General features: G+C 39.4%; 1 protein-coding gene across 2 annotated transcripts in view; it reads right to left on the reverse strand.

The window, feature by feature from the left end:
• Positions 1 to 14,048, reverse strand: part of stard8 (StAR related lipid transfer domain containing 8) — a 43,392-nt gene that overhangs the window by 19,292 nt on the left and 10,052 nt on the right. The window contains exons 1-3 of one of the 2 annotated variants that reach the window (XM_064977998.1): positions 11,146 to 11,437; positions 7,177 to 7,248; positions 3,962 to 4,043 (exon numbers count right to left, since the gene is read on the reverse strand). In XM_064977998.1, the coding sequence (XP_064834070.1) occupies positions 3,962 to 4,043; positions 7,177 to 7,248; positions 11,146 to 11,188 (197 nt within the window). In that variant the 5' untranslated portion in view covers positions 11,189 to 11,437. Of the gene's footprint in view, positions 1 to 3,961; positions 4,044 to 7,176; positions 7,249 to 11,145; positions 11,438 to 14,048 lie in introns of those variants that run through there. The other variant, XM_064977997.1, reaches the window with a different exon arrangement.

Genomic DNA, 14,048 nt, shown 5'->3' on the forward strand with positions numbered 1-14,048 from the left:
GACATTTATTGGATATTTCAAACTTTTTTAACAAATCAAAAACTGAAAAATTGGGCGTGCAAAATTATTCAGCCCCCTTAAGTTAATACTTTGTAGAGCCACCTTTTGCTGCGATTACAGCTGTAAGTCGCTTGGGGTATGTCTTTATCAGTTTTGCACATCGAGAGACTGACATTTTTTCCCATTCCTCCTTGCAAAACAGCTCGAGCTCAGTGAGGTTGGATGGAGAGCATTTGTGAACAGCAGTTTTCAGTTCTTTCCACAGATTCTCGATTGGATTCAGGTCTGGACTTTGACTTGGCCATTCTAACACCCGGATATGTTTATTTTTCAACCATTCCATTGTAGATTTTGCTTTATGTTTTGGATCATTGTCTTGTTGGAAGACAAATCTCCGTCTCAGTCTCAGGTCTTTTGCAGACTCCATCAGGTTTTCTTCCAGAATGGTCCTGTATTTGGCTCCATCCATCTTCCCATCAATTTTAACCATCTTCCCTGTCCCTGCTGAAGAAAAGCAGGCCCAAACCATGATGCTGCCACCACCATGTTTGACAGTGGGGATAGGGTGTTCAGGGTGATGAGCTGTGTTGCTTTAACGCCAAACATAACGTTTTGCATTGTTGCCAAAAAGTTCAATTTTGGTTTCATCTGACCAGAGCACCTTCTTCCACATGTTAGGTGTGTCTCCCAGGTGGCTTGTGGCAAACTTTAAACAACACTTTTTATGGATATCTTTAAGAAATGGCTTTCTTCTTGCCACTCTTCCATAAAGGCCAGATTTGTGCAATATACGATTGTTGTCCTATGGACAGAGTCTCCCATCTCAGCTGTAGATCTCTGCAGTTCATTCAGAGTGATCATGGGCCTCTTGGCTGCATCTCTGATCAGTCTTCTCCTTGTATGAGCTGAATGTTTAGAGGGACGGCCAGGTCTTGGTAGATTTGCAGTGGTCTGATACTCCTTCCATTTCAATATTATCACTTGCACTGTGCTCCTTGGGATGTTTAAAGCTTGGGAAATCTTTTTGTATCCAAATCCGGCTTTAAACTTCTTCACAACAGTATCTCGGACCTGCCTGGTGTGTTCCTTGTTCTTCATGATGCTCTCTGCGCTTTTAACGGACCTCTGAGACTATCACAGTGCAGGTGCATTTATACGGAGACTTGATTACACACAGGTGGATTGTATTTATCATCATTAGTCATTTAGGTCAACATTGGATCATTCAGAGATCCTCACTGAACTTCTGGAGAGAGTTTGCTGCACTGAAAGTAAAGGGGCTGAATAATTTTGCACGCCCAATTTTTCATTTTTTGATTTGTTAAAAAAGTTTGAAATATCCAATAAATGTCGTTCCACTTCATGATTGTGTCACACTTGTTGTTGATTCTTCACAAAAAAATACAGTTTTATATTTTTATGTTTGAAGCCTGAAATGTGGCAAAAGGTCACAAAGTTCAAGGGGGCCGAATACTTTCGCAAGGCACTGTACCTTAAAAAAAGGTAGGGGCGTGGATCAGAGAACCATCTCCTTTCCATAGAGTTGATCAGGCTGTTGATTGTGGCCTGTGGAATGTTGTCGCATTCCCCTTCAATGGCTGTGTGAAGTTGCTAGATATGCATCGAAGGTGAGCATTTTCCCACTGAAGTTAGTTACGACGCCGAACTGCAGTCAGGTCAAGACCCTGGTGAGAACGACAATCATGCAGATGAGCTTCCCTGAGATGGTTTCTGACAGTTTGTGCAGATAGTCTTTGGTTGCGCAATCCCACAGTTTCATCAGCTGTCCGGGTGGCTGGTCTAAGACGATCCCGCAGGTGAAGAAGCTCGATGTGGAGGTCCAGGTCTGACGTGGTTACACGTGGTCTGCGGTTGTGAGGCCAGATGGACGTTCTGCCAAATTCTCTAAAATGGCGTTCCAGGCAGTTTATGCTAGAGAAATAAACATTAAATGATCTGGCAACAGCTTTGGTGGATATTCCTGCAGTCAGCATGCCAATTGCATTCTCCTTCAAAACTTGAGACATATGTGGCATTGTGATGTGTGACAAAACTGCACATTTTAGAGTGGCCTTTTATTGTCCCCAGCACAAAGTGCACCTGTGTAATGATCATGCTGTTTAATCAGCTTCTTGATATGCCACACCTGGCATGGATTATCTTGGCAAAAGATAAATTCTCACTAACAGGGATGTAAACAAATTTGTGCACACAATTTTTGAGAAATAAGCTTTTTGTGCATATGGAGCATTTCTTGGATATTTTAATTAAGCTTTACATGTTAAGCTTTACAACACTTTACATGTTGCGTTTATATTTTTGTTCAGTGTAGATAGCTATCTATAAATGATCTGACAATAGCAGTATTCTCTGTTTCAAATTTTTTACCAATAATTAAAAAATAGGGTCATGTTGTTGTTTAAATAGGTTGCTTAGCTTGTTAGTTGATAAGAAATAGAATTGTCAGTATTCACAAAAAAAAACATTCTGTTTTTCATGTCAATGTGTAATATTTTCAATGTTTTTCAAGGTCTACTCCCATGGCTCCCCTTAATAATTGTGTTCCAGATCAGTTTGCATCTCATGCATTAGATTATATTTTTAAGGGGTTATTTTAGGTCCCACACGACTTGATAGTGAATGAAAACACATATGCCAACCTCCGTCCCCCCGCCCCAGAAAAAATGAAATTCAAGAAGGCTCACACATCGTTGATAGCTCAAAATGTATTACTTTTTCAGAGCAAGAGTATGCAGATATGCAGGCCTTGAGCCAGGCTGTTTTATTTTTACATCACGCCACCCCAGACTGAATTTCACACCATGTCAATTGCTGCACCACAGATTTTAATGAGTCTGTATGTGAGGCATTTCACTAACAGGCTTATTTAGGAAAAATGTGTCAAATTATATTTCATAAATTTCAAGAGTCAGAAAGTCTACAGTGAACTTTAACACATTTAATTTTATGCTTGATTCATGTCCTTTTTCTGAAGACAGACAGCAGTTCAACTTTTCTCTTACAGCTCAAAGTTTCCATAGCTGGAACTTGGTAGACAGTAAAAAAGTTTGTCTTTATCATTATTGTATCGTATCGTAAAATATCAAAAGGCCTCTCTCTGCCTTCATTATTTATTCTAGTGTTGAAGACAAACTAAGACATTGACAATATTTTTCCAATAATTAATGAGAAAAAAGACTGATCTTAAACATATCACTGATTCATGCTAATCAATTTAACAATATCACTCAATGATTTTCTTTTCATAAGAAATGTGCTATCTTGAGAAACATTTGATTAGTCATACGTGCCATGTTCTCAATTACATATTTATTGAAATGCCCAGCTTTCCTATATTTTTTAGAAGTGTATATTTGTATTCTGAGAGACAAAATTCATAGCTACTCCTCTGAGGACAACCTGGCAGCATGGTGACTCTGGGAGCTCAGGTGATTTACTGGGATTTGATTCGAAATTCAGTCACCATGTCTCTACAGCTCTTACACATACAAATACACACACAGAAACACACACACACAGAACACCCACACACACACACACACACACACACACACACACACACACACACACACACACACACACACACACACACACACAAAGTCTATCAACTCAAGTTATAGTTTGCCACCAACCAGAAAGATTTGTGCAACTGATGTTTGAGTTAATGACCAGCAGTGAAAACCCTCTTCATCACACCTCAAAAGATGTATATGGGTATGAATATTTATTGTAAATATTCTTAACAAAAAGTTAAAAATAAATTATTGTATTTATAATATCAACAATAACAATGCACATCATTATAGTGGGATTCCTATACTTCCCAGAAAACAAATACATTTTTAAGAATTGCAAAATCATTACCAACAAAGCATAGCATACCTCATAGTATGAGACTTGGATGCAGATGTGAAAGGTAATGGAAATGTGAATGTCTTACCTGCATAGTGACTTCAGTGAATCCTGGTCCAGAAACCCATGGTCTTTTTTCACAGAGGAGATGTCTAAAGGAAACTGTCCCGCTGCAGATCAAGAGAGGTGAATATGTTAATAGATGTGTTTAGACTTTTTATTTACGGGAACTTTACTCTCTCGGCACCAAAGACACCAGAATAACAGCATATGGCCACATGAAATGTATGAATATATGTTTTGCGGGCAGGTTATACTGTTGGGTGATTTGCTCAGGTTCTAGGAAAACACAACCAAGCTCCGTTGGTAGAGCATGGTGCTTGCAATGGCAGGGTCCTGGGTTCGATTTCCATGCGGGACCAGTACAAAAAAAGTATCAAAATGTATGTCGCTCTGGATAAGAGTGTCTGCTAAATGACTCAAATGTAAATGTCTATGATATAAAATTCATGCCAACCGGGCATGTGCAGACATTTATTTCTGAGACATGCTGCCTGCAGTCCTTGCATGTTATACACTATTATGTATTCGCAATTAAATCAGCAAAATTATACTGTTTGACAAGCCTTTACATTACTGATCAATGACTGGATGCTATGGACTAATCTCCAAATCTCCTGGATTTTTTACAACAGTTTGATTAAAACTGTAAAAAGTGGTTAAAAATTCGATGTGGCTTTACGAGGGGCTATTTTTGAGTGCGTAGGGATATTAGAGAAAGAAAACTGTTCGTCACACAACATTCCAGAGGCTTCTCATTTCCAGCTTTTGTTTCTCTCTACTTCCCTTTTGCAGAGGCTACACTGTTAGGAGAGGGTGCTTTCCTTACATCTGATGAGTACAACCTCCTGGCATTTAGAACAAAGTTGATAAACAATTAAGATTGTTTATATTAAGGCTGAGAATAAGGAGATTATTTGTTAACATATACAGTACCACCAACCAACTGCAAGCATAAACAAAGTTTAGTCATAATGCTTTCACTCTTGTCTTTCACTACAGCTTATTCTGACTGGCAGTGGTGCATTTCCTTCATGTCTAATTCATGTGAATTATCAGCATTGAACTTTGGGCAATTCAAATTTGTCAGACTTTGATCTATGATTTACCTGTGGAGTTCATTCTCCATAGAATATGCATTGCACAACCAACAAATTGAGAGAATGCGATTCGTTCAATAATAATTGGGTATTGCAATTACAGTGCCTTGCAAAAGTATTCATCCTTCTTGGAGTTTTTTCTATTTTATTGCATTACAACCAGTAATTTAAATAGATTTCTATTTGGATTTCATGTAATGGATATACACAAAATAGTCCAAATTGGTAAAGTGAAATGAAAAAAAAAAAAACTTGTTTCAAAACAATTCTAAAAAAAAATAGAAACAGAAAAGTGGTGGGTGCATATGTATTCACCCCCTTTACTATGAAGCCCCTAAATAAGATCTGGTGCGACCAATTACCTTTAGAAGTCATATAAGTAGTTAAATAAAGTCCACCTGTGTGCAATCTAAGTGTCACATGATCTGTCACATGATCTCAGTATATATACACCCGTTCTGAAAGGCCCCCGGATCTGCAACACCACTAAGCAAGGGGCACCACCAAGCAAGTGGCACCATGAAGACCAAGGAGCTCTCCAAACAGGTCAGGGACAAAGAAGTACAGATCAGGGTTGGGTTATAAAAAAATATCAGAAACTTTGAACATCCCACAGATCACCATTAAATCCATTATAATAGAAATCAAAAGATTGTGGCACCACAACAAACCTACCAAGAGACGGCCGCCCACCAAAACTCACCGACCAGGCAAAGAGGGCATTAATCAGAGAGGCAACAAAGAGACTAACGATAACCCTGAAGGAGCTGCAAAGCTCCACAGCGGAGTTTGGAATATCTGTCCATAGGACCACTTTAAGCCATACACTCCACAGAGCTGGGCTTTACGGAAGAGTGTCCAGAAAAAAAACGTTACTTAAAGAAAAAAATAAGCAAACACGTTGGTGTTCGCCAAAAGGCATGTGGGAGACTCCCCAAACATATGGAAGAAGGTACTCTGGTCAGATGAGACTATAATTTAGCTTTTTGGCCATCAAGGAAAATGCTATGTCTGGAGCAAACCCAACACCTTTCATCACCCCGAGACTACCATCCCCACAGTGAAGCATGGCGGTGGCAGCATCATTCTGTGGGGATGTTTTTCATTGGCAGGGACTGGGAAACTGGTCAGAATTGAAGGGTGACGCTAAATACACGGAAATTCTTGAGGGAAACCTGTTTCAGTCATCCAGAGATTTGAGACTGGGACGGAGGTTCACCTTCCAGCAGGAAAATGACCCTAAGTATACTGCTAAAGCAACACCTTTGAGTGGTTTAAGGGGAAACATTTCAATGTCTTGGAAAGGCCTAGTCAAAGCCCAGACCTCAATCCAATTGAGAATCTGTGGTATGACTTAAAGATTGCTGTACACCAGTGGAACCCATCCAACTTGAAGGAGCTGGAGCAGTTTTGCCTTGAAGAATGGGCAAACATCCCAGTGGCTTAATGTGCCAAGCGTATAGATACATGCCCCAAGAGACTTGCAGCTGTAATTGCTGCAAAGGGTGGCTCTACAAGGTAGGGTGAATAGTTATGCACACTTAATTTTTCATTTTTTTGTCTTAATTGTTGTTTGTTTCACAATAAAAAATATTTGGCATCTTCAAAGTGGTAGGCATGTTGTGTAAATCAAATTACACAAATAAAATCCATTTTAATTCCAGGTTGTAATGCAACAAAATAGGACAAATGCCAAGGGGGTGAATACTTTTGCAACCCACTGTAAATTAGCTTTCAACCTGATGAAAGCAGCATGTTAAATGATCATGTTTGCTAGACATGGGGATAGCTTGATTAGAAGACTGTTGAGTGGAGGCAAATAACACTGCTCATTGACATCTTCTACATCATAAGTGACATGTAGCCTACAAGCAGGTATATTTTTGTGCTCAAATTTGGCTCTAACATCCTCTAACACAGTACAGTAATTGGTGATGGGAGATGATTACATTGTGTATATAGCAGCAAATGTGATTTGTTTCATTTTACTATAGGACTGTACATTCATTGATGAGCTAGAAGTTCATGGATGCAAACCTGTCTGTACTGTAGGAGCTAACCAAACACAACGAGTAGTCATATTAACTTGGTTGACCATTATAGAGTCTAGAGTCCATAAACCACAGGGACATCTATTGATTACCTTCGTAGAGCTGGGCATATTGCGGAAATCCAGCAGCCCGCAGCCAATTACAAGCTTCTTTAGCCTCCAGTTCTGAAAAGGAAAAAATAAAACACATAAAGACACACAGACACATGTATTGTACTACAGTTACAACCTAAGTAAGTCTTCTAAATGAAAATTTAGGTGGTTGCTATGATTTGACTTGTTACATAAAGCCAAAGGTTCCGCAATAGTTTCACTATACATGTTCCTCCAACCAGATTCGGAGAACCTGATAGAAGGCAATGATGATGGCCAAATGAAAGACCCCAATGCACAGAGGCAAAGCAGAGGCTTATCTATCAAGTTGGTTTATCACTTTATTTGGCTTTACAACTTTCCACACTTTAACAATAATGTCACTACTGGTGCATGACACTGGCAAAAATTCATTGAAACTAAACACGTCTGTAAGACCTCATCTGGGTGGGATATGTGGATGCACTGACATTACTGCCTCCGGTAGATTGTCAATGTGGCCTTTTAGCAATATGGTTGGTTCAGATAACCACCCGGCAACATACGAGGTAAATAGAACATATTTATGAGGTCTGAACACAAAATTGTAATATGTGAAGAACATATCCTCGGAAGGTTACAAATGAAGCCCATCATGAAATTCAACCCATGCTTTGAAAATTCTGAAAATGGTTAAGATCCTGCTTAGTAAATATTTAACTCGTAGCCTACAACGTTGGATTTTTAATGGAGAGACAATTGATAGTTTATCTAAATGGTAATGAATGGACATACAATAACCAGTGAGCCTTTCACACAAAGACCTCTTGCATCAGTTTACTGTACTATAGACTACTGTATGTTTGACTCACGTCTAAATTGTCCCTCTCTTTTCCTCTCCGGGAGACTCCACCTCCTTATGACATTCCTTAACTCCCATACACCCAGAGCTCCGACTGGATATCATAACTGAGGCCTGTGTTCTCAAGCACTGTGCTATCCACCAGGGAAAGCCTGAAACTCCAGCAGTAAAAGAGAATTTGTGAAATAGGTCTTCGCAACACCAATTTTCAGAAGGTATAGAGCAGTATCTGAACAATTGCCAAATTACCAGTCTACTCAGTTATTCAGAACATCACAATTGATATCAAAGGAACATGAACTAAATCTGTGTGGCCTATATCATTATTGAGATGATGATTATAATTGTAAGCAACCTCTTGTTAATTCATGAGTTCCAAGCTGAAAGACCTGTAGAGTGAGCTGTGCGGGTCCCTGGGGAAGCCATGCTTCCTTCCCATGCAGATATCTCCTCCCTAACTGCCCTACCCTACAGCAAACTGGCTCCAGGAAAAGGCCAGTTGTAGCCTATATGCAGACTCATTGGGATTACTCATTGAATACAAACTCAAACAGTACAAGCCACCCACTGAAACTAAAATAGCTACATGACATACACTTCTACCATTGAGACTTGGTTAGCCTCATGCCTTCTTAGTTCATGGGTTTCTATTACGTATTTAAGCCAAACCAGCAGAATCCTCTCTGCTTTGAGGTCAGTAAGCAACATGATTCATTTCCAACAGGAAAGTCAAAACCTAAGACACCCAAGAAGAAAAACAAAGAAACTACTACAGTGACTGACGTTTAGAGGAATCTCCCATTGGTACTTTATGTCAGAAAGCTCCTTCACTGCAAAAATAGTATAATATTCCATATCCTTCCTCTCATCTCTAAAGATTGACTGTCCCTTCCCTGTAATCAGTCAGAGAAGCAGCTGGAAAGCTGTTGAAACTTCAAACAGATTTGCCTTGAGGAAAGTGCAGCATCCTGACCAGCGCTACCATCTGGTTTTCCTTCTCTACGGTTTTCATTTGAGCCGCCTGCCAATTGGAGTCTAGCCCTTCCCTCTTGCTGAGGCTTGAAGCCGCCCACTGAACATTGACACCATCAGATACCTGAACAGCTGAGACTTGGGGAGTATTAACAAGTCGTCATTCAGAGCTCCTTACAAGGGAACACTGATCATGTTCTCCTCTGACTTCTGCACTTCACTGCCGCCATCAACAAGCTTAATTAAGTATATAATATGGATGCTATACTGAATTTCTACAAGTGATGATTGAATTCCTTAAATTCCTAGCAGATGTTTACAAAAAAAATAAGGGGATTTGCTGCATTCGTGTAAATCATATTACAGACACTTCAACAACAGTCTTTTCATTCATCAGCACTTTGAAAGTTGGACAGAAGGTGAAGCAAAGCATTTTTATGAGACTTGTTGCTATGCTTGATTAGACTGTGAGTTTTGACCAGTCACGTTCTATAGATTTGATGACTGTTGTGTCTGAATGTAAATGTGGCTGTCTCTTCAGAGGTTGGGGGTGAACAGAAGGGAGGACTATCATTCTGGGGGTGAGAGGTGAGCAGGAGAGCTGCCTGCCTATCTTTCTTCTGCTTGCCTGTCAAGTTGACTTGAAGGTTAGACGGGAAGACCTGGTTCTCTATGAGGGAGCAGAGTGCTGCCTTTTTATCAAGAGTGAAGTGAAGGTTAACCACAGAGCGAGCTGTTGTTTCCCTGTCTGGGTGTGAGGTGAGCAAAGGGGCAGAACGGTCGGTGCCTATCTCTGTGTTGGGTTTGGGGAGAGAGTACTGATCAGTAGAGGTGTCTGTCTCTGGTGGTGGAGGTGTTGCTTCTGTTTAAACTCCTCATCTGAGGAGAAGATGGTTTGACACCACGGAGAAGAGAGAGAGCCATGCGGGGCAGACTGGGGCAGGGTGGATGGGAGGCTAATGGCTGACAGGAAATCCCCAGCACTGGGAGGGAGTGTTGACACAAAGGGAGACGTTTATACCACAGTGTCCTAAGGGGCTCTGCATATTTTATAATATAGTGTGTTCTCTGTGCTGCTGAGGGCATCAATTACTATATAACCAATCGTTTATGTGCTATCTAATGATCATGTTCTTCTCTGACTGCTGTACTTCTCAGGGGAATTTCGGAGGACTATTAAAACCAGAAAATAAATTAGGCAACATTGTGATTGGCCTAGAAAGCCTTGCTGTGGTACGAGGTCCACATTCTTCAATGTATTACCTAAAAATCTACAAATAGAAGAATGAAATGCGTGTGCCTTTTTTCATACCATTTATATTTGATACCATTTTATACCTTTAAAAAAAATCTCTTTTGATTTCAAACAACTTTTATTATTCACTGAATTAATGCAAATGTTATTGTCAGTACTTTCACCATAAACACAAGAAAAACATAGTAGTCCAAAGATAGAGAGGGGATATTCTCTCAGTGACCACAAATCCCTGAATTCCCATTTCTCTTTCAAAACTGAATAATTGGTATTGTTCGCAGGAGATGTAAGGCTGCCATTGTTTCATACCCAATTTTTCAATGGACGGCTAAGCTACCACAATGCAAGCCATTGATCACCAAGGGTCCAAAGCCCACACGATCAACAAGTCTTACTGTACATTTCCATTTGATTAAAATTCCAGTAGGATTGAGCATGTGTGGTGACATCAGGAGTTCAAAGGTCTCATTCTCTCGACACAGTAGATGGCTTTAACATTATGGTTAGGCATATTACATTATAATATATAATTAGCATAATGTTCAAATCTGCTTAATTGTTCACTACAATTTTCTTTAAACATTAATCCGAATGTATTTAGAAGTAGATACAGCTGTATAATGACCCTAAAAAGACAATTTCTTTAGAAGACAGAACGTGATGTTTTTCAAAGCACATCATAATGCTTTCTAAATCATACCTTTCATTCTATGTTTTTAATTCTTAAATCAGTAAAATCTTAATAGATCTTTCTGAACTTTTTTTAATAAGAAGAAATCAATCATATGAACTAAATTGTCCCTCTCCTTTTCTCTCCATGGTTCTCCATAATATACTGACATGTAAATAAACTAACTAAAAATAAGATCATATTTTCAGAAAGGATAAGTCTCATACTCACCATTTTTTCCGAGCAGTTGCTGAAACTTAGTCCGACCACTCATTAACAAATAAAAAGGGCATTGAAGCCCAAAACACTCAACAGTAGCCTGGTGGTGGAGGTCAAAACTTTACAGATTCCATAAATGATTGAGAGTTAGTTACACAAATCCAAGAAGAACAGTTTCAAGCAGGCAAAAGAAACCAAGCAAGGGAACTGAAGCCAGGGATTCCTGTTATCACTACTTTTCTATTTGCGAACAACTGTACCAGCCTAACAGAACCTGCCCTTCATGACCCCATTCATGCTGAAAACCATCTGGTTCCTCTTGAACAACTGTCCCACCTCAGACACCCCACCCCCCTCCAGGAAGGCCATACCATTTGAGCTAGTGAGGGGGTGAATTACAGGCTTTCGCAAACTCTAACACAGCCTTAAAAACCACAACTTTAATACAGAAAGATTATTAAATTTCTTCCTTTCAAACTATAACTGATTGCACAATTATAATATGTTTTATTCCTTTTACTTAACTACCCTAAATTTAGGCCTACAACTGTTTCCCTGTCTGTCCTTTCAGAGCTTCAGTAAATAACTTTCTTGTTTAACTTCTAAAATCTATGACACCTCTGAAATAGTTATTTATTTCAACTTTTTAAACATATCTCTGAAGCTGTCACAAATGTTATCAAACCAAGGGGTAGAACGGTCGGTGCCTATCTCTGTTCACACAGCAGACTTGTTGAAACAAGCCAACAAGCCAGATCTGAGGAGAGGAAACAATATACAGTGCCTTCAGAAAACATTCCTACCCCTTGACTTATTCTACATTTTGTTGTGTTACAGCTTGAATTCAAAATGGATTAACTATTTTTTTCTCACCAATCTACACACAATACCCCATAATGACGAAGTGAAAACAAGTTTAGACATTTTTGCTCATTTATTGAAAATGAAACACAGAAATATCTCATTTACATAACTATTCACACCCCTGAGTCAATACCTTGTAGAAGCATCTTTGGCAGTGATTACAGCTGTAAGTCTCTAAGAACTTTCTACACCTGGATTGTGCAACATTTGCCCATTATTTTATTTTTTTAATTTCAAATATCTTCAAGCTCTATCAAATTGGTTGTTGAAAATTGGTTGTTGCTAGACAACCATTTTTAGGGCGTGCCATAGTATATTTAAGTCAGCCACTGAGGAACATTCACTGTATTCTTGGTAAGCAACTCCAGTGTAGATTTGGCCTTGTGATTTAGGTTATTGTCTTGCTGAAAGATGAATTTATCTCCCAGTGTCTGGTGGAAAGCATGTGCTTAGATCCACTCTGTATTTTTTCCCCCTCAAATACTCCCCAGTCCTCAACGATTATAAGCTTGAAATAGCTTGAAAATATGGAGTGTGGTATTCAGTAATGTGTTGTATTGGATTTGCCCCACATTCTTTGGCAGTATTTTTAAAAAAGTAACCTTTATTTAACTAGGCAAGTCAGTTTAAGAACAAATTCTTATTTACAATGATGGCCTACACCGGCCAAACCCAGACGACGCTGGGCCAATTGTGCGCCGCCCTATGAGACTCCAAATCACGGCCGGTTGTGATACAGCCTGAATTCAAACCAGGGTGTCTGTAGTGACGCCTCAAGCACTGAGATGCAGTGCCTTAGACTGCTGCGCCACTCGGGAGCCACTCAGGAGTATTACTTTAGTGCCCTGTGACAAGCAGGATGTAAGATTTGGAATATTTGTATTCTGTACAGGCTTCCTTCTTTTCACTCTGTCAATTAGGTTAGTATTGTGGAGTAACTTCAATGTTGTTCATCCATCCTCAGTTTTCTCCCATCACAGACATTAGTATGTGTGGTGTACAGAGATTAAGTAGTCATTCAAAAATCATGTTAAACACTATTATTGCACACAGAGTCCATGCAACTTACTATGTGATCTGTTAAGTACATTTTTACTGCTGAACATATTTAGGCTTGCCATAACAATGGTGTTGAATACTTGTTGACTCAAGACATTTCAGGTTTTCATTTCTTATTCATTTGTAAAATGCCAAAAAACATAATTCCACTTTGACATTATGGGGTATTGTGTGTAGGCCAGAGACCCCCCAAAATTGTATCAATTTTAAATTCAAGCTATAACACAACAAAATGTGGAAAATGTCAAGAGGTGTGGATACTTTCTGAAGGCACTGTACATCCCTGTCATGTACGACTGGGAAAACATCTGGAAATCACAAAAACCAAGACCAAATACACATACTATTGTTAAAGACAAAATGGTGCTTTCAGCACTTGTATCATCACGTTACTGGCTCAAATAGCCGACCAATCAGCCTGTTACCAACCCTTAGTAAACTTCTGAAAAATGTGTGTTGACCAGATACAATGCTATTTCACAGTAAACAAATTGACAACAGAATTTCGGCGTGCTTATAGGGAAGGACACTCAACAAGCATAGCACAAATGACTGATGATTGGCTGAGAGAAATGATGATGATAAAATTATTGTGGGGGCTGTCTTGTTAGACTTCAGTGCAGCTTTTGACATTATCGATCATAGTCTGCTGCTGGAAAAATGTATGTGTTATGGCTTTACAACCATTGCTATAATGTGGATAAAGAGTTACAGGGGGTGTTCTTTAATGGAAGCCTCTCAAATACAATCCAGTTAGAGTCAGGAATTCCCCAGGGTAGCTGTTTAGGCCCCTTGCTTTTTTCAAATTTTACTAACGACATGCCACTGACTTTGAGTAAAGCCAGAGTGTCTATGTATGCGGATGACTCAACACTATACACGTCAGCTACTACAGCGACTAAAATGACTGCAACACTCAACAAAGAGCTGCAATTAGTTTCAGAGTGGGTTACAAGGAATGTTAGCCCTAAATGTTTCTAATATTAAAAGCA

This window comes from Oncorhynchus masou, chromosome 11 (assembly GCF_036934945.1).
Source record: "Oncorhynchus masou masou isolate Uvic2021 chromosome 11, UVic_Omas_1.1, whole genome shotgun sequence".
In the NCBI taxonomy this organism is placed as follows: Eukaryota; Metazoa; Chordata; class Actinopteri; order Salmoniformes; family Salmonidae; genus Oncorhynchus; species Oncorhynchus masou.